The 27,605-nt window shown below is 49.5% G+C and overlaps 1 protein-coding gene across 1 annotated transcript; it reads left to right on the top strand.

Annotated features, from left to right (window-relative positions):
* On the top strand, positions 1-15,045 carry LOC143640079 (agrin-like). The gene is made up of 29 exons (XM_077108022.1): positions 1-63; positions 173-356; positions 5,424-5,639; positions 5,730-5,752; positions 5,801-5,954; positions 6,033-6,257; positions 6,370-6,541; positions 7,114-7,171; positions 7,585-7,771; positions 8,175-8,300; positions 8,382-8,530; positions 8,610-8,715; positions 9,538-9,654; positions 9,735-9,899; positions 10,056-10,199; positions 10,282-10,415; positions 10,484-10,589; positions 10,673-10,990; positions 11,297-11,434; positions 11,829-11,978; positions 12,096-12,224; positions 12,274-12,393; positions 12,486-12,615; positions 13,342-13,555; positions 13,961-14,120; positions 14,274-14,408; positions 14,584-14,683; positions 14,765-14,929; positions 15,039-15,045. The coding sequence occupies exons 1-29, from the start codon at positions 1-3 to the stop codon at positions 15,043-15,045; spliced, it is 4,095 nt and encodes a 1,364-aa protein (XP_076964137.1).
* Positions 15,046-27,605: the final 12,560 nt, after the last annotated feature.

The raw sequence follows: 27,605 nt of genomic DNA, 5'->3' as shown, positions 1-27,605 counted from the left end.
ATGGGGCTGAACTTTGAGAGCGCAGCAGCTGTCCACTGCCCCAGGGGTCCTAGAATGGGGGCAGTAGCCCCGAAGAGGCCTAAGGGCGCTCCGTGAGGACCCCCACTCCCCAAGAGAGAGGCCAAGCCCCAGGCCATGCCTCCGTTGCCGCTGGAGCGCCCCCCCCCCCCAGCAGCCTGGCGCCTCGCTGGTGGTGCAGTACTTCATGATCCCCTGCAACGTCTGTCTGATCCTGCTGGCCACCTCTACGCTGGGCTTCGCGGTGCTGCTCTTCCTCAACAATTGTACGTGGCGGCTGGGCGGGGCCCAAGTGGCCCAGCTTGTGCTGGCCAAGTCCTGCTTCCCTGCTGGCAAGGGTACAGGGCAGGCAGGGTCACAGCCAGGCCAAGGGCCACAACTAGCTTGAATGGGCCACACATTCTTCTGGGGATGGAATGGATTGCTCTGGACCTCTTGAGACCTGTCCTTGGGCTCCTGGCCAGCTGACCCCCATCTTGATGGGGCAGAAACAACTTCCTGTGGGAGTAAGAAAGGGGCAGTTGCACTAGGAATGGGGGGGGGTTGGACTTATCTGGTAAATCTGGTGACTTTACTGGGGACCCATTGGCAGGTGATGGGTGTAAAGCCCTGACCATGCATGCAGCTAGAAGGGCAGAGGAAAATAAGGTCCCCTGCCCTCTTCTCCAGAGTCTAAGCCAGCCTATGGGGGAAGGGCAGAGTGGGAGTGGTGGTCTCTGGAAGGCCTTGCTCAGAGGGCCCTAACTTGGAGATTTGTTTTATTCCAGACAAACCTGGGACCCACTTCACACCAGCACCTCCCATGCCTCCTGACGGTGAGTGGGCAGCCTGGGTGGAAGGCACAGCTTGGGGTAGCAAGTGGGCACTCCTAGGGTGGGTTCATTCTAGGGTGTGTATTCCAGGGGTCCCAGGTGTCTGGAGACGGGAGGCTGGGCAAGGCAGCCTGGGTTCCTCCTGGGGCATCCACTGAGGGTAAGCCGGGGGTCTCAGCTCCTGGCAGTGCTCAGGCAGGACTCTGGTTTCCCTGGGCCTCAAGATTGGGAGGAACCATAAGAAGTGAGATGCTGGCAGGTGGTGTGGGCAGGGTGGGGGTGGGCAGTGGAGTGGGCTGGTTGTGGGGGGATTCCTCTCCTTTGTCCTCCCTTCTCCATTTTCAGGAAGGGCTGGGCCAGGCAGAGGGGAAACTGGGCTGGGGGTAGGGGGGTGTCTCAGCATGACATGAGGAGTCAGAAAGGCTGGCATCTGTCTCTGGGAGGATGCAAGTGATGGAGGGGTGGGCTAGCCTTCTTGACATCCCTATGGGTTGGGATGTCCTCCCACAAGGCTGCTGGAGCAGGGGCCTCTGTAATTAGGTTAATGTCAGAGGGGAAAAGAAGGCTCTATTGCTGCAGAGGACAAGGACCAAGGGGTCGCCATGGTCTGTTCACCCTTCCTGCATCCTCAGCAGGCAGGTGGGAGCTCTCCGTCCTGCCCCATCACTGGGTTCTCTGTCAGGCGGATGCCTGTCCAGTGTCACAGAGTCACATGTCTAGAGCTGTCTGACATAGGCAGGACATGGGTGGGGAGGACAACCTGAGAGAGCCCTGGGTGGCCTGGGGTGGGGGCATGGCCCTGGGCCTTCTTGTCAGGATGCACCCCTGGGTTGCATTAGTCAGGGCTGCTTACTGAATCATGGGGCACCCAGAAGCAGGAGCTGGATTCATGGGTACAGGATGAAGGGGCTCTGCTGTCCTTCAGTGGCCATCTGGGCAGGGGTCACCTGTGACCAGCTGTTCTTTATTCCTGGAAGCTGCAGGATTATTGACTGCCTTTTTTTTTTCTTGTGATGCTGGGGATCAAACCCAAGGCCCTACCACTGAGTTCCAGCCCTTGCTCCACCCTCTTTTTACTTTTTATTTTGAGACAGGGTCTCACTAAATTTCTGAGACTGGCTTTGAACTTGCAATCCTCCTGCCTCAGCCTCCCAAGTAGCTGGTATCACAAGCGTATTTTCAAATGTACCAGAGTCCCTGGGCTGGGCAGCATTTAGGGTGGGGCAGTAGGAATGGGTGATAGTGGCTGTGGGGACACACATCCTGGACCTGGGCTCTGCTGGGCAACCCATGTCTCTGACAGCAATGCCCCTCCTCACACTGCTCCCACCAGACCTGAAGGCCCCTCAGAGGTCTGAGCCCCACCTGGGCTGTGGGAGGGGAGTCTGTGGCCTCTGAGGTATCTCTTTTTGGGAGATTGCAGTCCTTCTCCTGAGACACAGGAGCCTTGGGGTCAGAGCAATGCAGCACCCCTTCATGGTATGTGACCCTTGGTATTTGCATGTAATGAGGGGACCAGTGGTTGATGGGGTAAGTGGATGTGGGTACATCCCATTTGTCTCAGACCACTGTCCCCCTTCTGGCCTGGGGCAGGAGGCTGTGACCCAGACAGGTCCCACATCTTCCAGGAAGGGGTCCATGTCCTCCAGTGGGGTGACTAAGGAGGAAGCCAATCTGCACTGGGCTGGGGCTGAGCCCTGAGTGTCTACAGCCTCTCTCCTGAGTCCCTCGATTTAACCCACCCTCCCCGCAGCTGCCCACTTGAGTCCCTGTGCACACCCTAGCCATCAGGACACACATGTGGCCACAAGCAGGGCTCTGGGCGGTGGTTCCATCCCCCAACCCACCCTAGACCAGGAGGAGATTTAAATATATCAGCGGCATCTGTGGCTATAAAAAGTCCCTCCACCTCCGCACTGCAGCGAGAGGGTGCTCCGGTGGGATGCTCAGTGGCAAGGGAGAGGCTTCCATTGGGGACAGAGCAGGGCATGCATGGTGGGGCCCCCAGAGGTGACCCACTAGGGAACCATGTCACCTAAATTTATGAGGGGTCACGGGCAGCAGGTGTGTCTTGAGTCCAGCTCTTCCATTCCTTAGTAGTGACTTTCAGGAGACCCTGCCCTCAGTTTCCTCTTCTGCTGAGTGGGCTTGAGGAGGGGCATTATGTGTGTGAAGGAGTATGCCTAGGAGGGCCTGGCTGCTGTGGCAGGCCCTGCCTGCACCTGTGCGCAGGTGTGCCTATGTGTGTGCTTGCTGGTGGGCCTCTGGGGGGGTGGGTCGTCTAGGAGGGCCTGACTGCTGTGTGTGTGCTTGCTGGTGAGCCTGTGGAGGGGTGGGTCGTCTAGGAGGGCCTGGCTGCTGTGGCAGGCCCTGCCTGCACCTATGCATAGGTGTGCCTGTGTGTGTGCTTGCTGGTGGGCCTGTGGGGGGGTGGGTCGTCTTTGTGTGTATGATTCAAGAAAGTTCAATCAAGAAACTTATCTTCAGCCCTCCCGATCTCCTGGTCCCATGGGCCAGGGAGACACATAAAGGGGCAGTCCTGCTATAGGTACCAACAGGGGACCAGGGAGCAGCCCCTCTCCCAGCCTAAGCATGGGACAAAGTGGGGCCCATCCTGAAAGTGGGGATTACTGAATTAACTTGAGAAGTTACTTTGCTCTGACCAGCTGGTGGTCACATATGTGATCCAGCTGCTATGGGGAGTTTGGTAGGGTCACAAGTTCAAGGCTAGCCTGGGCAGCTCACCAAGACTGTCTCAAAAATAAGAAATGTGAAAATGCCTAAGTATCTCTGGGTTCCATCCCCAGTACCTTAAACCAAGGAAAAAGAGAAGTTACTTTGTCCTGGCAGGGGACAAAAGTAGGGACCAGCATGGTGTGCTCTTAACTGTGGCTTTATAGTGGAAACATTGATGGACTGTGGAGTGAGAACCAGGTTGTGGTGGGGAGGAGTGTGCTGCTCCCCAAGAACAGCTCTTCCCTGCTGTGGGGTCAGGACCTTGGGAGAGAGCTGGTGGCTCAGGTGACCTGGTGCAGAGAGAGGGAAAGCCCAGGGCACAGATAGCAGAAGCTAAGGAGCCCAGGGGCAGGGAGGTGACTGGGCCCTTGACCCTGGGGTTCAACCCTGGAGACCTTGATCAGCAGGTCCAGCTGAAGCCCAAGAGCACCGCTGGGCATTAGCATGGGCCTATTGGACTTGGCTTGGGAGTCACAAGGAACCTGGGCAAGAAAGAGGGATGTGCCACTAGGAGAGAGAAGGGGAAATGGAGGGAGCTTACATCCTGGCATGAAGAGGGGACACTGGCAGACATAGATTGAGCCAGATTGAGCCAGGACAGAGAGGAGGCCAGTGGTGGTGACCATCCATTATTATAGGTGTAGCTCATTCTCCACTTGGTGCTTGTGCCCGGTGCCTCTTGAGCTTTGCAGTCATTTGGAAGCAGGTCCTACTGTCCCATTCACAGAAAGGGACACTGAGGCATAGTGAGGTGGGGGGAATGGGAACATGGGTGGGGGCAGGGGAGGCAGGCTGTGGCCTCTGTTTTTTCAGCTTTCCAGGGTTGGGTCAGGCAGGTGGAAGCCTGGGGTGGGCTGTTGGAATGGTAACAGCTGGCTCTAGCTCCTGGGCTATGCACCTCTCCTAGGAGATGGGGAGGGGTCTTCTGCTACATTTCCACCACCTGCGGGAGTTGATGGGAGCCCTGACACCATGACTTATTAATGATAATTGAGCCAGATTAAACATTTATTAGATCCAGGCAGCTGCAACCCCTAATGGACCCACCTCCCCCATGGGTACACTGACCTAAGGAGCCAACCTATCCCCAGTCCCAGTGCTGGGCTCAGGGTGGCTACTTGGGGCTATCCCTAATGACTCTGGGTTTCAGTTTCCCCATGCTCTCTTCGTTTGTACACTGTGACAGAGGACCAGCCTTTCCCTGTGCCCACACGGTGGGACGCAGTGGAGGCCTAATGGTGATGGGGCGTGTGCTGCACCCTGCTGTCTGCAGAACTAAGGGCTGAAATGGCAGACTCCGATGACAGGTCCAGCTGTGCCAACAGCTGTGTGAGGCTCTGCAGAGCAGCTGCCCTGGGAGGGGCTGTGGGAGAAGGCTAGGAGCTGGCAAGAGGCCGGGTCAGGCATGGGGAACACCCAGGCACTCCCAGATGAGGCCCCAGAAACTTACGGCCTGAGTTGGGATGAGCCTGGCCTGCGTGGGGGTAACCAGATGGATTCTGGGGCTGATGTGGGAGAGGGCTTTGGGCAGAGCGGGGCCTGACTGCTTGCTTCGGACTTGGCCTGGGGTCCTCTCCTGTTGTGTGTTGGGGAATCTGCTGAGGTGGGATGGGAGTGGGTGGCTTGTCCTGTTGTGGGGACAGGAGGCCCCTCTCCCCTGGTAGAGGGTATAGAGAGTGTTCTCCAGTGAGGAAAGGTCCCTGGGTGAACATGCACAATAGAGTGTCCGTGACACTTGTGGCCATGCGTGGGCTTGAACATGCTTGCACACCCGGGTGTGGATGTGCCTGTGAGGGTTGCAGCAGTGCCCAGCCCTGGGACCTGGCTTCAACAACCCCTCCCTGTGCCCGACCTCAGTTTGCAGGGGAATGCTGTGTGGCTTTGGCGCGGTCTGTGAGCCCAGTGCAGAGGATCCAGGCCAGGCCTCCTGCGTGTGCAAGAAGAGTGCCTGTCCTGCTGTTGTGGCGCCAGTGTGCGGCTCAGATGCCTCCACCTATAGCAACAAGTGCGAGCTGCAGCGTGCACAGTGCCGCCTGCAGCGGCGAATCCACCTGCTCTGCCGCGGACCCTGTGGTAAGGGAGTGTGCCCAGCGTGGGCGGGGGGGTGGGCCAGGTGTTGGAGGTGGACAGACAGCCAGGGTGACCCCACCCTGCCATCCACAGGCTCCCGGGACCCCTGCTCCAATGTGACCTGCAGCTTCGGCAGTACCTGAGCACCCTCCGCCAATGGGCAGACCGCCTCCTGCCTGTGTCCCACGACCTGCCGCGGGGCCCCGGAGCGCACCGTGTGTGGCAGTGATGGTATGGACTACCCCGATGAATGCCAGCTGCTGCGCCAGGCATGTGCACGCCAGGAGAACATCTTTAGGAAGTTCGACGGCCCCTGTGGTGAGTGTCCGCCCCATGTGGGGCTCCTCTCCTTGGGCATGCAGGCAATAACCCTGACTCCTGCCTGTCCGCCCCCAGACCCCTGCCAGGGAGCCCATGCTGACACGAACCGCGTCTGCCGTGTGAACCCACACACTCGCCGTCCAGAGATGCTCCTGCGCCCAGAGACCTGCCCTCCCTGGCATTTGCCTGTGTGTGGGGATGATGGGGTCACCTATGCAAACGACTGCATCATGGGCCGCTCAGGGGCTATCTGCGGTCTGCTCCTCCAGAAAGTGCGCTCTGGCCAGTGCCAGCCTGGAGGTGGGCTGCTTCCCCTGCACACAGTGTGCCCCCTGCCTTTGTGTCTGTCGGGTCCCTGCTGTGGAGGTGCTGGTGTGGTTCTGGCCTCTCTGATCTCCTTGCCCACCCTCAGACCAGTGCTCTGGGACCTGCCAGTTCAGTGCCATTTGCCTGTCCCGCCGTGGCCGACCCTGCTGCTCCTGCGACCGTGTCACCTGTGATGGAGCCTACAGACCGGTGTGTGCCCAGGATGGGCACACGTATGACAACGACTGTTGGCGCCAGCAGGCTGAGTGCCGGCAGCAGTGAGCCATCCCTCCCAGGCACCAGGGCCCGTGTGGTGAGCACCCTGTGGTCCCCGCCATCAGTCCTTGCCCACCATCACATGCCATCTTCATTCCTTGGCACCCACCTCCCAGGGTATTGGGCCAGGGTGGGTCCCCTGGGAGGGTGCAGGGTGTGGAGGGTAGAGGCTGCGAGAGGGTGCCTGGATACGTGGGGAGGTGGTCAGAGATGGGCCTGCACTTGGCCGTGCAAGTCCAGGCTGCAGGTCCTCTAGTCTGTCTGCCCATCCATCTCTGTTCTGCCTGAGGGTACAGATTGCTTGGGTGGGCAGGAAGTGGATACAGCGGCGGGGTCCCTCACTCTTGGGACATGACTGTCACCAGCCCCTTCAGAGGCAGGATCTCAGTTGATTTCAAGGAGCCATTGGAGGGTGGAGGGAGCTGGGAAGTGGCCAGCATGTCCCATGGGGACCAGGGCTGCAGTGACCCTGTAACCATGTGGGTCAATCCTCTGTCCATCTCTCTGGTCTGTCTTTCTGCATCTGTCTTCTCCTCAGTCCTTCCCTCTTGTCTCCTCCTCTTGTGTCTTCCAGCCTGACCTGCTGGCAGGATGAGGTGCCGCGCCTGCCCACCAGGAGCCCACAGCCCGAGGTCTGCCCCTTGTGTGGCTGGGGAGGGTGGCTCGCTACTGCCTGGTCTTGTGGTTCTCAGAGCAAGTGGACAGACACCTCCTCCCCGTGCAGCCCTGGGTGTGACTCTGGGGTGCAGACTCCTCTTAGCCTGGAGAGAGCCCCCACATGCATGGGTGTCCCAGGGCTGCTGGTGGTCGGGGTCAGTGGCCTGCTGTGGGCAGTCAGGAGGCTCCTGTGTCCCCATCTGCCTCTGTCGTGTGTCTGTCCCTTTCTTTGCTATGTCCTGCACATCTAGCTCTTCCTTGACCACCCCACCCTGGGAGAGGACCTGCTGCGTGGGGCTGGGGGCTCTGCCCAGTATGGGGGGTAGCAGGTGGGCTGAGTGCCCTGTCCTTCCCAGACCAGGCTCTGTCCCCGTGCCGTGGGGTGCAGTGCGCATTCGGGGCGACGTGCGCGGTGAAGAACGGGGAGGCTGCGTGCGAGTGCCAGCAGGCGTGTGCAGGCGCCTACGATCCCGTGTGCGGCAGTGACGGCGTCACCTATGGCAGCACCTGCGAGCTGGAGGCCATGGCCTGTGCCCTTGGGCGGGATATCCGGGTGGCCCGCAGAGGACCCTGTGGTCAGTAGTGGACAAGCAGGCCTGGGGGGTATGGCCTTCCTGACACAGTGGTGACAGAGCCCCCTCCCCAGACCGATGCGGGCAGTGCCGTTTTGGAGCCCTGGGCGAGGCCAAGACCGGGCGCTGTGTGTGCCCCTCTGAGTGTGTGGCCTCAGCCCAACCCGTGTGTGGTTCTGATGGGCACACGTATGCCAGCGAGTGTTAGCTGCATGTCCACGCCTGCACGCACCAGATAAGCCTGCATGTGGCATCAGCTGGACACTGTCGAGAGTGGGTCCCACCACTCTCCGGCTGGATCTGCTGACCCCTGCTGGCTCCATATGTTTCAGAGACCTGTGGAGACACAGTGTGTGCCTTTGGGGCTGTGTGCTCAGCCGGGCAGTCTGTGTGTCCTCGTTGTGAGCGCCCCCGCCTGGCCCCGTGTGTGGCAGCGATGGTGTCACCTACCGCAGTGCGTGTGAGCTACGGGAGGCTGCCTGCCAGCAGCAGATACAGCTTGAGGAAGCCCGGGCAGGGCCCTGTGAACAGGGTAGGCTTGGGCAGCTGCCTGAGCTGTGGGGCACCAGCCTCAGGGGAGAACCTGTGGGTGAACTGCCCTTCTTCCCCACAGCTGAGTGTGGCTCAGGAGGCTCCGGCTCTGGGGAGGACAGCGAGTGTGAGCAGGAACTCTGCTGGCAGCGTGGCGGGGTGTGGGATGAGGACTCAGAGGATGGACCATGCGTCTGCGATTTCAGCTGCCAGGGTGTTCTCAGGAGACCGGTGAGCCCCCACCTCCCCCATCTGTAGGGGGGCAGTGAGGAAGGGGCCAAGGCTGCCCACGCTGACCCCACCCCTCCAGGTGTGCGTCTCAGATGGGGTCACCTATGGCAGTGAGTGTGACCTGAAGAGGGCCGGGTTCGAGTCTCAAGGAGAGTTGTACGTCGCAGCTCAGGGACCCTGCCATGGTGAGTCGGCCGGGGCACATTCTTGTAGGCTTGTGCAGCAGCCTCTGCACTTCTGTGTGTGCATATTCAAAGGTGTATGACTGCACTGGTTTAGGCACGTGGGCATCCATGTGTGCTGTGGTAGGCTTGAGGTCTTGTGTGTTCTTCTGAGTAAAAGCACTGATACGTGCACTGTGGACACAAGCCCGTCTGTCAAAGTATGCACCACACTCAGGAGGGTGGGCAGGAGGATTGTGAGTTTAAGCCCAGCCTGAGCCATGCAGTGAGATCCTGCCTCATAAAAGCAAGCGTATGCCAACTACCTACTGCAGGTCAGGCCAGGCTTCTATGCAGGAGACAGCAGAAAACCACAGGGCACCTTCTGGGCCCTTTTGCTCTTCTGTGCAGGAACTGACAGTGGTCTGTAAATGCCACATGTCACACGCGAGTGCTCACGGTATGCTCATGCACGTTCACAGATGTGTCTGTACAGTTGTAAATAAATGTGCATGGTTTGAAGGAATGTGAGTGCGTGTCCGTCTTCATGTGTGTGTGCTGCCTTTACACTTATCTGTGTGTCCATAGCTCTGTGTACACACAAGTTTGTGTCCGTGACTTTGGGTATTCTGTGTGTATGTGGACCTGTATGTTTCCTGTGTGCTTGGTCCTACATGTGGCACTTGCATGTCCTTGTATGATTATGGTGGCCTCACCCAGGGCCTCAGCCTCAGATTCCAGACCTGAGGGGCATGGTGTCAGGCTGAGTGGTGTTGTGGAGGAGGTTGAGGCAGAGGGGTGGGCATAAGCACTGCCTCAAGTCTGACCCCACACCCCTCTCTGCAGGCCTCACCTTGGCCCCACTGCTGCCTGCAGCCCCTGCTCACTGTGCCCAGACCCCCTACGGATGCTGCCAGGATAATGTCACTGCTGCCCGGGGTGTGGGCCTGGCCAGTTGCCCCAGTGAGTATCTGAGTATCCTCACCCCTGGCCTGGCACAGCTGTGTGACTGTGCTGACCCTGTCCCTCCCCTTCCCTTGCAGGCACTTGCCAGTGCAACCCGCACGGCTCCTACGGAGGCACCTGTGACGCAGCCACAGGCCAGTGCTCTTGCCGGCCAGGCGTGGGCGGCCTCAAGTGCGACCGATGTGAGCCTGGTTTCTGGAACTTCCGTGGCATTGTCACTGACAGCCAGAGTGGCTGTACTCGTGAGTGACAGGGCCCCAGGGCTGGCTGCCAGTCAAGTCCTCCTGCCTGTCCACCCCCATCCCTGTGCTCAGGCCCTGGCCTGCACTGCACCTGGTAGGCTCTGCAGCAGGTGGAGAAGACTGTCTAAGTACAGACTCAGGCTCCCCTCCCCGCAGCTTGCAGCTGTGACCCCCGGGGCGCTGTGCGGGATGACTGTGAGCAGATAACTGGGCTGTGCTCTTGTAAGCCAGGCGTTGCTGGTCCCAAGTGTGGGCAGTGTCCTGATGGCCACACCCTGGGCCCCACCGGCTGTGAGGCAGGTGAGGACAAGATCTGGGCTGGCCTGGGGTTTGCTGTACAGAGGGACAGCCTGAGCTGGTGGAGATTCTGTGTCCACCCCAGATCCCTCAGCACTGGTGACCTGTGCGGAGATGCACTGTGAGTTTGGCGCTTCCTGTGTGGAAGAGGCAGGTTCTGCCCACTGCATCTGCCCAGCCCTCACATGCCCAGAGGCCAGTGCCACCAAGGTGAGCAAGGTGAGGGTGGAGAGTGTGAAGGGCAGTGGGTGGGGGAACCGCCTGAGTGCCCTTGCCTTGCGCCTCAGGTCTGTGGATCAGATGGCATCACCTACGGCAGCGAGTGCCAACTGAAGACCATCGCCTGCCACCAGGGCGTGGACATCTTCACCCCGAGCCTCGGCCCGTGCCAGGGTAGGGTCTGGGAGCCACCACCCAGCACTGACAGGAGGGCCTTGCCCTCCCCGACTCCAGCCCCAGCTTCCCTCTCCTTACAGAGGCTGCTGTTTCTGGCGCTCACCCAACCCCCAGGGCCACGACAGCCCCGGGGCACTTGCCAAGTGAGCCTCTGCTGCCTCCACCCAGTGCCCTCCCCCTGGCTCCCAGCAGTACGCCCCAGAGCCGGCCCACCCCTCCACCCACCTTACGACCTCGGACCACAGCCAGCCTCCCCAAGACCACAGCTCGGCCCGCGCTGACCATGCCCCTCATAGAAACCTCCACTGCAACCAGTCTCTCTGTGTCTGCCTTTGGAGAATCTGGCAGCACTGATGGGAGTGGCGATGAGGAACTAAGTGGGGACCAGGAGGCCAGTGGTGGGGCTCTGGGGGTGAGCAGGGTCTCGGGGACGTGGGTGGGCCTGGGGTGAGCAGGGGCTCGGGGACATGTTTGGGCCTGGGGTGAGCAGGGGCTCGGGGACGTGGATGGGCCTGGGGTGAGCAGGGCTCTGGGGTGTGGGGCAGGCCTGGGAGGTGAGTAGGGGCTCAGGGACATGGGACAGGCCTGGGGAGTGAGCAGGTGCTCTGGGACATAGGACAGGCCTGGGGAGTGAGCAGGGGCTTGTTGGGGCATGACCCAGAGAGGCTCCCACCTGTGGCTGGACTCAGACTTCGCATCCCTAGGACTGGAACTCTCCATGGACAGCAGTGTGGTGACACCTGGACCACCCATTGAGAGAGCCTCCTGCTACAACTCACCTTTGGGCTGCTATTCGGATGGCAAGACACCTTCACTGGACGCAGAGGGCTCCAACTGTCCTGGTGAGTGGGTGGCAGGGCAGGTGGAGCTTGAGGAGCAGCCTGGGCAGCCATGGGTGCTGCTCCTACCCGCTGGCAGCAGGTGGGTCCAGGTTTTATGGCCTTTGGTCTCAAATGTGTATGAGTTCTTGGGGATCCGGCACCCATGTGCACATGTGTGGTCTCAGCCCTAACACTTGTGCGTGCCCAGGACCGTGTAGCTAACCCGTCTCTCTCCTTGCAAGCAAGCCTGGGGCAACTGCTCTGAGGAGTCTGCCTGGTAACTGACGCCAGCCCTGGTCACTAACCTCATGACCATCTGACTAACATCCACCTGCCCCTGTACCCTATGTGGCTTGCTCCAGGGGCCTGCACCAGGCCGGTACCAGGCAGGGCCTCACCGCCCCTTCTCCCACAGCCACCAAGGCGTACCAGGGCGTGCTGGAGCTGGAGGGGGTCGAGGGGCAAGAGCTGTTCTACACACCCAAAATGGCCGACCCCAAGTCAGAGCTGTTTGGGGAGACAGCCAGGAGCATCGAGAGCACTGTAAGTGGGGGCGTCCCCCCAGGTCAGACCCAGAGGGGGACAGGGCAGGAACCCCACAGTGTAAGGGGACCAATTTCAGTGCTTTGAGCGGTGCCCAGTATCCTCACTCACTCCCTGGACGACCTTTTCCGGAACTCAGACATCACAAAGGACTTCCGGAGTGTCCACCTGCGGGACCTGGGGCCTGGCAGATCAGTCCGTGCCACTGTGGATGTGCACTTTGACCCCAGTGAGATCCCCACGCTAAGTCTCTCCCAGGAGGTGATGGGTAGGGGCTGCACAGGGCCAGGCCATGCTCAGTACCCCCTCTTCCCCAGCCACAGCCTTCAGGGCACCTGACGTGGGCCGGGCCATGCTTCGGCAGATACAGGCCTCCAGGCCCCGGGCCCTGGTGATGAGGAGGCCTCTGCAAGAGCACGTGCGGTTCATGGACTTTGGTGAGCACCAGGCCGGGCCTCCTTGTCTGTTCCCATCCTCCACTGCCCCACCCCCTGCTCCTTGCAGACGCTGACCACTCCTTGCCCCACAGACTGGTTTCCTGCATTCTTCATGGGAGCCACCATAGGAGCCACCGCTGCAGTGGCCACAGCCAGAGCTACCACTGTGGGCAAACCACCTTCCTCCGTGACCCCTCGGGTCCACCCCAGTCACACCAGCAGGCCCATTGGAAGGACCACGGCCCCCCAACACACACACCGGCCCCCCACCACAGCTCCCGGCCATGTGGCTGGACACCGGCCTTTGCTCCCCAGTCCCAAGCAGCATCCAAGGTCCTGTGATTCTCAGCCCTGCCTGCATGGGGGGACCTGCCAGAACCAGGACTCTGGCAGGGGCTTCACCTGCAGCTGCCCGGCAGGCAGGGGAGGCACCTTCTGTGAGGACGGTAGGCGCTTCTGTCCACCTCTCTGGAAGGACAGGGAGGCTGATGGGGGCAAGGAGGGAGGGCAGAGATAAGCCACCAGCAGGAGGTGGTAGGGGCAGGGTCCTGGGTACTCTTCCAGCTCACCCTCCCTATCCCCTGCAGTGCTACGCCCCTCTGTCTCTGTTCCTGCCTTTGGGGATACCTCCTTTCTGGCCTTCCCCACCCTCCCTGCATATCACACGCTGCGCCTGGCGCTGGAATTCTGATCCCTGTAGCCTCAGGGACTGCTGCTATACAATGGCAACGCACGTGGCAAGGACTTCCTGGCACTGGCGCTGCTGCTCCGTGGGCGCGTTCAGCTCAGGGGCAGAGAGGGTGGGGCCTCCTGACTGTCTGGTGGGTGGGCAGGGCTAATGCTCAGTGGGTGGGGCCAGGGCCTTCCAGGGAGGAATTTGTGGGTGGTTCCTGACCAGACTGTGGATGGAGCCAGGCCAGTGCTCTAAGCACCTGCTTGGGTCTCCAGGTTTGACACAGGTTCTGGACCAGCAATACTGACAAGCTCAGTACCTGTGGAACCAGGCCGGTGGCACCGCCTAGAACTATCACGGCATTGGCGCCAAGGCACACTGTCTGTGGATGGCGGGACCCCAGTTCTGGGCGAGAGCCCCAGTGGCACAGATGGCCTCAACCTAGATACCGACCTCTTTGTGGGCGGAGTCCCAGAGGACCAGGCTAATGTGTGAGCAAGAGGGTGGAGCATGCATCAAACTGGGTCTCTGACCTTGATCTTGCCTGGGACTCCACCAGAGCAACCTCCATTGGATAGCAAATAGGATCAGAAGAATGGTGTGGGTGTGGCTAGGACCCTGAGCTCAGCTGGGGCTCCTGGCCCTTCCCTGTCTCATCTGGGTGGCTTACCTTTGGTGCCAGAGTGAGGAGGGCCTGGGCTGACCGTTACCTCCAGTCCTAACCCTTAACCTCGGCCCCAGCCTCTGGTTGGTCCTCTTTGTGGGACTGGCCGCTTTGTCTAAAGGGTGATGGGATGGAGCAGCTCTGACTTCTGACCCTAACTGTAACCCTGTGACTCTGGCCGCGAGAAGGAGGCCTCTGCCTGAGCTTACTCTGACCCCTTCCTGTGGCAGGGCCCTGAGCGGACCTCCGTTGGTGTGGGCCTGAAGGGCTGCATCCGCCTGCTGGATGTCAACAATCAGCGCCTGGAGCTGGGCCCCTGGCAGGGGGTTGTGTCCCGCAGCTCCGGTGTGGGAGAGTGTGGAGAGCACCCCTGCATGCCCAGCCCCTATGGTGGGGCACCATGCCAGGCCCTGGGAGATGACATGTTTCACTGCCAGTGTCCACCTGGCCGATTTGGCGAGGGCAGGCTGGGATCCGGGTGAGGGCTAGGAACCAGGTGTCAGGGGGCCTGCCTTCTTGGAACTCATCTCCATCTCCCTCCAGTCCCAACCTGTACAGAAGAGAAGAGCCCCTGCCAGCCGAACCCCTGCCACGGTGCAGCCCCCTGCCGCGTGCTACCCAAGGGCGGGGCCAAGTGCGAGTGCCCCGCAGGACGTAGAGGCACGCTCTGCCAGACAGGTAGGGGCACCAGGCTGTCCGGAGGGAACAAGAAGTCAGGGTCAAATGTTCAGTTTGAATTGTGGCCCAGTCTTCGGGTCCAGGAAGAGTTGGGGTTTGGGTCCTGTGGGTTTCCGTCGAGTTAGGCAGGACAGTGGGGTACACGGCCTGAGTGAGCCCTGTCCTCTCTCGGCAGTGTCTGAGATGGATGGTAGTGCCCAGCCCTTCCTGGCGGACTTCCATGGCTTTTCCTACCTGGAGCTGAGAGGCTTGCACACCTTTGAAAGAGACCTGGGGTCAGTAGGGTAGGTGAGGCAGAGGAGGCGAGGCAGCCTGCAGGGAAGGGGCAGTGAGACACCCTGACCCACGTGACCCAGGGAGAAGATGGCCCTCGAGGTGGTGTTCTTGGCCCGAGGACCCAGTGGTTTGCTCCTGTACAATGGGCAAAAGACCGATGGCAAAGGGGACTTCGTGTCACTGGCCCTGCATGACCAGCACCTGGAATTCCGCTATGACCTGGGCAAAGGGACAGCAGTCATCAGGTGGGCAAGCATGAGGGCTGGGGGCTCTGTCCTGGGCTGCCCACAGGGAGGGCCTGGAGGCCTGGGACTGGACAGGGGTAAGGTTGGGGCTCCTGACATTGTCACTCAGTGGGTAGGCAGAGCCCACAGCCTGCGCACTCAGCCTCTTCCTCACAGGAGCAAGGAACCCATAGCCCTGGGCTCTTGGATTAGGGTCTTGGTGAAGAGAAACGGCTGTAAGGGTGCCCTGCGTGCTGGGAGAGTCCCTGGTGAGTGTCTGAGGTGTGAGGAGGGCCCAAGTGTCCCCCCACCCTGACGTGCTCCTACGCCTCCTCCTCCTCTTCCTGGGGGCTTGGCAGCCCCCATGCCAGTTCTTACAAAACTCTTTGTCTGTTGGGCTTGATTTTTGTCTTTTGATTTAATTTTATGTTTTGAACATGTTTTTTTGTTTATGTGGTTCAAATATAAACCCATGTTAAAATACACTGAAGACTCACCTATATTCTGTGCCCACTAAACTTTAACCATTACCTTTCATGAACAACTGATTTAATTGTTTCTAGTATATATTCTTACTGTTTCTTGTTCTGGTAGGATGCAATAACAATGATATGTTATTATGAAAATTTCTTTCTTACCCAAAAGGGAGTGCCCCTGTATATCCTGTCTGCCCCTTATTTTTCACTCAATGAAATAACCTGGAAAACACTCCACATACGCAAAAATCTTAACTTTCCATGGTATAGATAGACCAAAATTGGAACTAAACAAATGAATTAGGGCTATTTCTGAATGGCATTTCTTAACAATATTTCTGTATTGAATAGCTCTGGGAATCTATTTTACATTATTGCAAATGTACATTCAATGTTCAGTCCTGCAAGAAATAGTGCTTTATCAATTGCTATTTTTTTATACTTTCAAATAATATAGCCCAATTCGCTGGAGGGTTGCAACATTTTTCTTTCTCCCAGCAGGTATACAAGTTCATGCTTTCTGTAGATGCCCTGTATACAGAGGCCACATTTTGGATATTCTCTGCACTATCACAATGTGCTTGTAATTTCCTTTTTTTTTCCTGAGAGAACCATTTCCTATTTCTGATATTTTTTCTTTTTATATATGATTGATACCATGTCATGGTTACAGAAGAAAACAGCAGTGTCCTACCCTAAATGAACCCATGGCTTGATAAGAGTCCAATGCTAAAACCAATAATTTCATCCCAGTAAAAAATCACCAAGGATACAATACATTTTGGTGGTTTGTGTCTTCCAACAACTTGATCTATGTAATCTAAGTCCTTATACCTATGGGATGAGAGTTTTAAATATTGTTTATTTATTTTAATGTTCATGTATTAATAGTGATAGAATCACTTATTTTTTAGTTAGAGTTTTATCTATTTATTAACTTTTAGAAAGACCTGAGGACATGAGATTTAGAAAAAAAAAGACTTCCAGGAACACCCCCAATATTGAAAATAAATGCCTTAGAATGTAATACATTCATACAGTTTTTCAGCATACAGTAATAAATATAAGATCATGTTAGGTCACATTGATGATGGCAGTAGAAGAGAATGAGAATCAAGCATTCAAGAACATGTAGAAAACCCACAGAGAACAAGGAATCACAGACTCTGATGTGAGAATTGATGGTTGAACTTTGCCAAGCAGGAGCTTCTGGGGCTGAAGGTGATGTCATAGAGAACACTCAGTTTGCAGGTGGTATAAATGGAGAAGCACCCCCCAAAAACCTGTCAAAGTAGATTATTAATTTTTATTTGATGTCATCTCCAAAATTCTGAGACAAAAACATTTATAACTATGAACCTCATAATTATCAGCTTCCCTAGAGGTTTTAGGGCCAAGATACCAATGGTAAATTTCTTGGGCTAGATCTTGTGCTAGAAAAGGAATGTGAAGTTGCAGAAGAAAATTATGGTGTTAGCTGAAATCTCAAGATAAACTTCAGAGGAAAATGTTTTCTTAACTAATAAAATAATATGGTTTGTTGATCTTTTTAATATTTTTTTCATATTCCATATTAATAGTATATATCTTAGGAGAAAATGAAGCAGAAGCCTTTGTTTCAAATAGTGTCATCTTCATCAATCTCTGCCTATCCTATTATCAGGAATATATGTGGATTCACCCAACACACATTTTTCTCACTTCAGTTATCAAGTCCCTCTAATATCCTCCAGGTGCAATTCCAATATTATTACCAAATTATGTCTGGATCATGTAATGGTAGCAGTGCTCCCACTTTACATAGATTCAGAATTACCATATGTTATCAAAATAGTTCTTGACATAATCTCATCTTGAAGTTTTCTGGGGTAGTGTGTTACTTTGATTTCATCTTTCTCTTCTTGATTAAGCAGTAGGAATATATTGAAAACTCTACAATTTTCAGTGAATGGAAATGGAAGTGTTGCACAAAAGTAAAGAATTGCAACCTTCTCAAAAATGCATCTTAATGTAGTAGGTGTGCACATAGATGTATTTTTTAGTGCTGTCTTTTAACATTTATTACCAAAACTAATGCCTTTAATATATCATCTAATATGACACTGAAAAGCATGCCCTCTAAGATGATTTTTTAAAATTTATATTTATGATCTTTTATTGAGTTAAAATGTTACCTTGATTCTAAATCTGATCATCTTTTATGACATATAAGGAGTCATATTACATATATTATAGAGCTATTGTGAATGAAAGAAGAACAAGTATCAAATATGAATGGATTTCTGATATGAAAAGTCCTCAGTAGAAATGCTGGCCGTTATATTTTTTATTTTTTTAATTGGTTGTTCAAAACATTACAAAGCTCTTGACATATCATATTTCATACATTAGATTCAAGTGGGTTAATAATGGCCATTATATTTTAAATATGCAGTTCCTCATATATGTGATTTAATAGATTTAAATCTTTTCTTTTAATCATGGCTACATATGCTGTTCCTTCAAATTGTTTTCATAATGTTAAAATATTCTAGCAATATGTGTAGAAAGCTCTTTGGCTGTATTTTAGGCCTGTCTTTGAATCCCCAATGTAGCTATCAACCTTGCATATATGTTATTATCATGACCAGAAAAAAATATCTTAAGTGACCAAAGTTCAGCTATTGAATATCAGTAGAAATATATCACTATTTTCTTCTCCTAAGTCATCTGGAATAAAGGTGGTAATTAAAGTTACAGTTCAGATAAACTCAAAGTCATTCCATTGTAAGGTTTTTGATTAAACAACAAGAATTTGGCCCAAGCCTAAATGATGAAATTCCATAAAATCCCAATATTCATCTGCTTGATGGAAGCACTGTATTTCTTCAGTAAAGAAACCACACATAAAATTGATACAGAAAATTTGATGTTAATCTGATGGAATATTTTCTATACAAGGCATGTTGTGTTTTAAGTCAAGTGTCTGATATAGTAGGTATGTATTTTAAATTGTTTCAAGCCACATATTAAAAAATACCAGTCATCAGGGCTAAGATTGTGGCTCAGTGGTAGAGTGCTTGCCTAGCACATGTGAGAAACTGTGTTCAATCCTCAACACCACATAAAAAATAAAATAATATAATAAAGTGTAAACAAGGTTTGAAAAAAATAGCAGTTATCAGAAAACCACGTGGATGAGGCTAAATCATTCCATGACTCTTTAGACCTTTTAGATATAAAAGACATGACAGTAAGAGAACCCAAAATAGTGAAACATTTATGAAAATAGGATACCATTTTAAAATCTGAGGTGATGTATATATTGGTTAAAATATCAAAGAGTTGATTTCTGTTTATTTTAATTTTTAACTGGAATCTATTATTTGTACTTGGATATGAGAGCCATTATTGTAAATGGACATGTGTATATAGTGTGTAATTATTAGATCAGGGTAATTTTCATCTCATTAAAATTATTATTCTTTGAAACCTGCATATTTCTGGCTATTTTGATTTAAGAACATATTATAGAATGCAATCACCTTATTGTGTTTTAAAACCTAAGAGTTACTTTCTGGTCTTAACTGTTTTTGGCACTCCTTACACACAATCAGTCTCTTTCTCATTCTTATCATAAATCTGGGAAGCATTTCTGTTTTCAGTTTCTGTATCATCAACTTTTTAGCTTCAACACATAGATGCCACATGCAATATTTGTGGGAAAATAAATGTCATTACTAAAAAAAATAAAATATTATCCTCAATTAATAATTTGGGAAATTGGCATAATTCTCTGCATTCACTCATTCAGTGTTTTGAACTTGTCTACAATAATAAACCTGGAAAAAGAATAAAAATATATAAATCAAATATCTATATGTTTCAAGATTTTATGGGTCACAATTGGTCAATGGGAGTAAGTTTTGTGACATCTATTTTTATAAAAATGGCATATGCTAATTCTTCTAAATTTATTTATAATAAGTGAATATATTTTATGTATGTTTTTGTATTGTAAGTTTAAATAGATCCTTATTACCATGGAATAAATAACTTTAAAAATTGTATTAGAGTTGGCTCAGTGGTACAGTCCTATCATTCTCAGGATTATTAAGAGTTCAAAGCTAGCCTCATTAACTTGTTGAGGTCCTGAGAAACAATTTAACCCTGTATCAAAATAACAACAACAACAACAACAACAAACAAGAAAGAAAAAGGGATCCAGACACAGTGGCACACACCTGTAATCCCAGTGGCTCAGGAGACTGAGGCAGAAGCATCATGATTTCATACTCAGCCTCAACAATGGTGATGAACTAATAAAATTAGTGAGACTCTAGATAAAATACAAAATGAGGCTGGTGCTGTTGCTCAGTGGTGGAATATCCAAGAATTCAATCCCAGAAGGGCCAAATCAAATAAATAAATAAATAAGAGGAGCGATGGATGAGGCTGGGCCTGTGGTTCAGTGGTAGCACAATTGAATTGCATGGCATGTGTGAGGCACTGTGTTTGATTCTCAAAACCACATATAAATAAACAAAATAAAGGTCTGTCAACAAAGAAAAAAATATGTAAAAAACGGGTGGTGTATCTCAGTGGGTAACCACCCAAATGTGCTCACCCTGTGTACCTTCTGCACCTGGGATACCCATCCTAACACATATGAAAAAACAATATCTCAGCCTGGCCAACTATCCAGCACTTCTCCTTTAACAGCCCATGAGGACCCATTCCTCACTTGATGCCAATCCTTTCATGCCACCGTGTGACTATGCACTGGGCCTTCACTAAGTCACCCAAGCACAACTGGTTGTTAATGTCCAGGTGCAGGTATCTCTAATTCATTCTACTGGGACCTTATATTTTATAAAATGGATTTCTAATAATTCAAAATGACTGGTTTAGTGCTGAAAGTACAGTTCAGTAGTAAAACGAGTGTTTCACATGTGCCTGGCTCTGGGTTCCTCTGCCACGCGACCAGCGCAAGCGTCATGAAAGAAGATTTGGTGCATAAGAAATTGCTAGTGAGTTTTAAATTAAAGAAACAGGCTCTCATTACTTTAACACAGCTCCAAGATAGCTTCTTCTAGCTCTCACCTTCAGCCACCTAATGTGGTGGCGAGGTTTATAAAAGAGACTAGCAAGAGAGGGAAAGCATGCCAGGGAGTGAGCTTTTATTGGGGAACAAAAAATTCAAGGGAAAATTTCATCCAATGAAGGATAAGGGTGGGTGGCATCCCAAGGTCATGGCCGGGAATTGGGTCCTCAGGTCAGTGGCCAGGCATACCTCCACAGGGACAAGCCCTCGGACCTGGGAAAGCATAGGGAAGGCTTTTTAACACAGGCTGTTTTTAAGTGCCTTTCACCCAGCCAGGGAGGTAACTCAAATCACGTGTAAGGATGGCCTCCCACAGGATCCAACTTCAGCATGTAAAAAAAAAAGCCAGGCAGGCCTGGTGGCACATGCCTATAATCCCAGTGACTATAGAGGCTGAGGCAGGGGGCTCCCAAGTCTAAGGACAGCTTCAGCAATGTAGTGAGGCCCTAAAAATCTTAGAGACACTCTCTCTAAACTACAAAAAGGGTTGGGGATGGTTGTTGAGTGCTTAAGGAATCTTAGATTCAGTCCCCACAAACAAAAACAGAACCAAACCCAAACTAAAAGTGAAAAACAAACGTATTCCCCAATATTCTTTGCAGGTAGGGGTCTCTATGATTCTGTGCTGGCCAGTGAGATATCAGTGGAAGCCACTGGGCCTCTTAGATCTTTGTTTTTTCTTCTTTCCTTTCCCCTGATTGCTGTATTGAATGGTTTGCAGAATGAAAACCAGAAAGGGTTCTGGGGCATGATGGCATAGCTGGATAACCATAGCAACCCAAAATACCAACCACTGGGCTTTTTTGATTTTCAAGTAAAAGGAAATCTTTTTCAGTATTTGATGGGTATATTTTTCTAGTAGTCGAAAGACAGATGAATTGATTTTTCTCCCTTATTTTACTTTCTGTTCATTGTCCTCAGGTACAGGAATAATGTAAGACAAGAGAACCAGCCATCTTTGTCACCAATTATTATTCAGGTCTCTGGGATGAAAAGAAAGTACAACACAAAACCTCGACTTTACCAAATCTGAGCCCTTGGGGCAGAGTTAGGCCTGAGTCATCTCCAGGATCTCTCACTTGGGACAGAATGTTCTCAGAGAGTTAGTATCTTTTCTTTTGATGCTAACACTCAAGTCCAAAATCTTAGGGCTCCCATGACTCTCCTGAAAACTGTTCCACAACAGGCTAACACTGGTCCCAATATCAGTTCCTGCACTGATGGACCATTGGGAAAGTGATTTTAAGCAAGCCTTACTGTTCTCAATTTTGAAGTGGGTGTTCTCCAAAAAAGACTTGAATATAAATGAACATAGAAGGAAGAAGCCAGGGTCCAAGGATTGAAGATGAAAACTGCCTCCAGAGAAACCTAGGATTTGAAAAAAAAAATTCCAATTAAAGTGAGGTGGCAGGTAAAGTATAGACCTTGACATAAAACAATAGCCTGACAGCAAAATGTCAGGTGTGGGCATGAACATATGTGTGAGAGACTGACTTTTCACAGCCTTCACAATAGGTAAAAATGAATGCTAAAATTGCAATATGTAACATAAGAAAAAGGAACCACATTTTTTTCTATTTCTTTCTTTTTTCTTTTTCTTTATTTCTTTTTTTTTTGTACAAGGATTTGAACCTAGGGGCACATAGCACTGAGCCTCCTTCTCAGATTTATTTAATGTTATTTTTTAACTTTTGAGACACATTGTTAATCACAATATTAGCGTATTCTTATATCAAACAAGCACTTTGGTCACAAAATAAATATGTCATGGTAGCAATTACTTCTCTTTTACTGATTTTCTTTTTTTTTCTTAAATTCAAGTGAAAATGGTTTATTTTCATATTTAATAACGTTTTTATAATTTTCACCATTATTTTATGATTTATTTTTATGTGGTGTTGATGATATAACCCAGCACCTTGTGTGCACTGGGCAAGCACTCTCCCAGTGAGCCACAAACCCAGCCCACATTTAACCCCATTTTAATCAATTATTTTTTCATTATTTCTATCCACCCTTGCTTTTTTATTCACCCTCCAATCTATGTGACTAAAAAGGCCTGAGAAATGATACTACCTAATGTTAATTCTGGTGTTTGGGGCACTGGGTTTTGGCAAGATTCCCACCCTTTTGCCCATTTTGCAGTATTCTGTGGTATACTATATTTTGAATTCTTATTTTGAATTCTTTATAGGAGCCTTTAGCATTTTTGTAGAACAATGCAAACAGATGCCCAAAATATGCCACTATTTTTGAAAGTTTTGTGGACATTGAATGACATGATTAGAAAAGCACCTGGCATAGTGTGGTTGTGTGATTCTGAGAAGACACAAATTTCATTGTTAGGACACAAATGGTGTTCTTACCTGTAATGTTCTTCCCTATGTCCTTTAGCATACTTCAATTCATCCTTCAATACCTAGTTTAATGTGAAGAATTAGTACTCACAGCCAATACCTATACCCAGCCAACCAGACCCTTTCTCTGAAGACTAAGAATCTGAACAGCAACAAAGCAAGAGCATAAAGGCTTTCAGTGTGCTCAGATAGCAGTGGGGTCCAGGAAAGACTATAAAGGGTTTTTGGGCACTGGGATCACTTGGCAAAACCCAGCTCCTGGTTTGCCGCAGTCTGGCTGGGCACAAATCACGAGCCACTCACAGCTTTGTAGATTCAAACAGCAATTCTTTATTCCCGATATCATGCTGGCCATCTACAAACACGTTCTGGGGAAATCCACGTTCTCTGCCCAAATCCACACCTCCACTGCCTCCCAAAAATACTGTCTGAATCCCATGAAAACTCAAGGGGAACTCAGGCAGCAGAATACACCCTATTTCCAGCAGGAATAACCTTCCTAAACCAGGAACGCCCTAAACCCAGATTGTCCTAAACCCAGATTGTCCTAAACCGGGAACGCCCTAAACATGGATCCACCCTGGACCTTGAGCAAGGTCACCCTACAGGAGTCCTTCCACTAAGCAACATGGGGTACGCTGGCAAGGAAATTGCCATACCTACTTGGTAAATGGCTCCCAGCATCTCCCCACTTCTGATTAATTAAACAACAAGTAATGTGGCTTAAGGACCATGCCTGGTAGGTTGTCCAATTCAACATATAGTTCTTACCCGTCATCGAAAAACTGACCTTTAGGCATCAGCCTCCTGTCTTAGGTTGATACCACTGCAACTGCATCATACCCGTCACTGACTACCGGTCCAGCATACAGCCATACTTGTGGATAGGTCTATGCACCAGTGGGGGGGTGAGGTTCTTTGCCTCACCTCTGTTGGCCCCCAAATTTGGCCTTGGTGCCAGTTGGTGAGTGAGGTTAATGTGGCTTAAGGACCATGTCTGGTAGGTTGTCCAATTCAACATATGGTTCTTGCCCGTCATTGGAAAACTGAACTTTAGGCATCAGCCTCCTGTCTTAGGTTGATACAACTGCAATTGGATCATACCCATCACTGACTACCAGTCCACCATATAGCCATTGGCCCCCAAATTTTAGACCATCACTAGCAGAAGGGAGGAGGATACAGAAATGCCACGACACCAAGCCAATTGACGGCTCCTTTGGAAAAATTGCATCAATGGTGACACCATCAGCAAAGATATGTCAGCAATACCACAATTAACATGGGGTGCGCTGGCAAGGAAATAAAAGTTGCATCACTGGTGACACCATCAGCAAAGATATGCCAGCATTACCACAATTCACTGCACCAAACGATAGTTACATAGCCCAGGCAAGTTCTGCAAGCAGTGCAAAGTGGAGGAATCTATCAATATGTCCATCTCCTCCCAAAGTCCGTTTCCTCCCAAAGTAAGTTGACTCCTTGACTGAGCATTACTTGTTGAGTTATATTCATTGAGGCATCAGTTTATATGTTCTATGATAGCATCAGTGATAGCTATCATAGAAGATGTAGTTTGGTTTTAACTTTGTCTTCACTGGCACTGGGATGAAGATAGGAATTCTGGCAATGATGTTAAAGAGTCATTATCCTGAAAAGAATTATTAAATATAATGAAAAGGAAAGGTGAAAGTAAACAAACAGATCTGTTAACCACCTTTAAAAACAATCCTTAACAGCTGTTTACCTAACTTAAATTAAGCCATTTAAATCACGTGAATAAAAATTAAATAATTCGGATCCATTTTTTCATGAGCACTCCTCCTATATGAAATATGGACATACGCACACACAGACATACAACACAAAACACAAGAGTACAACACATAAGACAATAATAAAGGCCTTGTAGCTTTACCTAGGTGAAATCTCCATTGCAATGTTTAAAAACTCCACACTCAAAAAATAAAACTGATCAGAAAAACATTAACCTAGGTTTGTATGAGCTCAAAAATAAAAATAGAACCTTATGATGTGGAAAAATGCAATAATAAAATAGATAATGAAAAAAGCATCCTGGTTAATCACTGTCGCAGATGTAAGAATGGCCAAGCTGGAGTTCTGGATATCAGCTGTTATGGATTTGAGTCAAATCATCTTCTCTTCGATCTGTAGAAATTGTTTTAGTTAATCTCTCTGCAATCCAAATCGACTGTTGTTCTCCCTGTGGAAACACACAAACAGAGCCCTGACTCCAGACAATCACTGGGTCAGGACCTTTCCATTGTCCTGTTAGAATATCTTTCCAAAGTACTTTAGGCTTATGTACATTTTTTGGATACATATGCCTTTCCGCAGCACTAAGTCCTGATGAATCCAAATTTTAAAAGTTTAGAGTAAAAAGCATTTTTTTAAGTTTATTTTTGGGGGATATATATCCCCTTCCAATTCCCTCTTTTTGCTTTAATAAGTACGTTTTCATAGTTTGATGAGCTCTTTCAACTATGCCTTGTCTCTGTGGATTGTATGGGATTCCCGTTATATGAGTAATACCAAATGATGAGCAAAATTGTTTATAAGAGGTAGAAGTATAACCAGAACCATTGTCGGTTTTTAACTGTTTTGGAACACCCACAGTGGCAAAATTTTGTAAGCAATGAGCTATAACATCTTTAGCTTTTTCTCCGGCATGAAGGGAGCCCATCAAAATCTGGAAGAGGTATCAACTGTAACATGAAAATATTTTAATTTTCCAATTTCTGGCAAGTGTGTGACGTCCATCTGCCAAATATGGTTAGGTATCAGTCCTCTAGGCTTGACTCCAAGATTAACTTGTGGTAAAAAGGTCACACAATTTTGACATTGTTTTATTATATGTCTGGCTTGTTCCTTAGTTATTTTAAAATGCTTTTGTAAAGTATTAGCATTAACATGGAATCTTTTATGAAAATTCGTACGTTCTTCTACTGGAGAGAAAATATGTATGTCATGTGTAGTTTTATCTGATAAATCATTGCTCAAACTAAGGACTCTAGGCAATCTTGTATGTGCCTTGATATGTCCTATAAAGAATGGATCTTTTCTGTCCCAGATTAGACTTTGTATAGTGGAAAACAAAGAGAAAACAGTAGAGGAAGTGGAAATCCTACCAGCATCTTCGAGGGATACTACAGCATTAACTATATAATGACTATCCAAAAATAAATTAAATATAGAATCTTTAAACATCACAAAAGCTTGTAATACTGCATTAATCTCTACCTTTTGAGCAGATTGTTTGGGTACTAAAAATGTAAAAGTTTGATCAGGTGTAATTATTGCTGCTGTACCATTATTTGACCCATCAGTGGATATATTTGGAGCATTCATGATATTTTAGTATTTTAGTATTTATATCTAACATAAAAAGATTGAAGACCTGCCACCAAGGCCGCCTAATAGACCATGTAAACAACTATGATAAACCAAACCAAGTTTCTAGTTTATCGTTACAATAAAATTCATATAACATAAAATTGACTGTTATAACCATTCAGTTCTGGGGCACTAACTGACTACATCCACATTGTAGTCATTACCATCCATCTCCAGAAATATTTCATTTTCTGTAAATGAATGTCTGTGATACTTAATTACTAACTTCTGACCTCTTCTTCCCTCCTATGTTCCTGGGATTCACCATTCTACTTTCTGATTCATGAAATTGACAACTCTAGAAACTTCATAGAAGTGGAATAATATACGTTTTTTTGTGATTGATTGGATTATTTTATTTAATATATATCTCCAAATTTCATCCATGTTGTATATTATGTACCATATTTTATTTATTCAATCATCCATCACTGGACATGGGTTGCCGCCACCTTTGGCTATGGTAAATAATGCTGCTATAAACATATTTGAGACTCTTCTTTCACTTGTTTTGGGTATAAATCCAGAAGTAAAATTATTGAATCATGTGGGAATACCATGTTTAACTCTTTAGAAACTGCCATACTTTTTTCCCCAGCATCGGAACTATTTTATTTTCCATCAGCAATACACTTGGGATCCATTATTTCACACCCTCACAAACACTTATATTTTCTGTTTTTGTATTTGTTCCAACAGTAGCCATTTTAATAATTATGAATTGGTATCTCCTCATGGTTTGGATTTATGTTTTCCTAAGGATTACTCGTGTGGATTATCACTTCATGTGCTTATTGTCCATTTGTATTTATTCTTTGGAAAAATGTCTATTCAAGTCTTTTGCCCATTTTTTAATTGAGGTTTTTTTTTTTGTCGTTGTTTAAGGATAGTTCCAGTCTCTGAGACAGATAAAAGAAATTTTCAAAAGGACATAATACTATATATATTTTAAAAAAAAGAAGTAGTGGAAAAATCTGCTTACCTTATGGTGACTGGGAAACAAAGAAAAGAAGAAGGGGCTGGGGTTCTAATATCCCTTGGGCATACCCCCAATGACATAACTTCCTCCAATTTGATTCCTCCTCTTAAAGGTCTCATGACCATAGACTGGGGAGGAAATGTGGGGACATGGGTCTTTAAAAGGCATTCTATATCTGAAGTATAGCAAGTATTTATTGCATAGTTATTTTTAATAGGAAAAAATGTTTTTTTAAATCTAAATATCCAAGAATAGGGGTAATCCACAGTAAGGCATATTCAATTAAATGGAATATTAATTGAAGACAGTAAATTATGTTTGTGAAATTTGTTCATGTGTTAAATTCTAGGTGTGTGTGTGTGTTGTGTGTGTGTGTGTGTGTGCATAT

The sequence above is a fragment of the Callospermophilus lateralis genome, unplaced genomic scaffold (genome assembly GCF_048772815.1).
Source record: "Callospermophilus lateralis isolate mCalLat2 unplaced genomic scaffold, mCalLat2.hap1 Scaffold_112, whole genome shotgun sequence".
NCBI classification, from domain to species: Eukaryota; Metazoa; Chordata; class Mammalia; order Rodentia; family Sciuridae; genus Callospermophilus; species Callospermophilus lateralis.
This window is presented reverse-complemented; position numbering and strand designations above follow the sequence as displayed.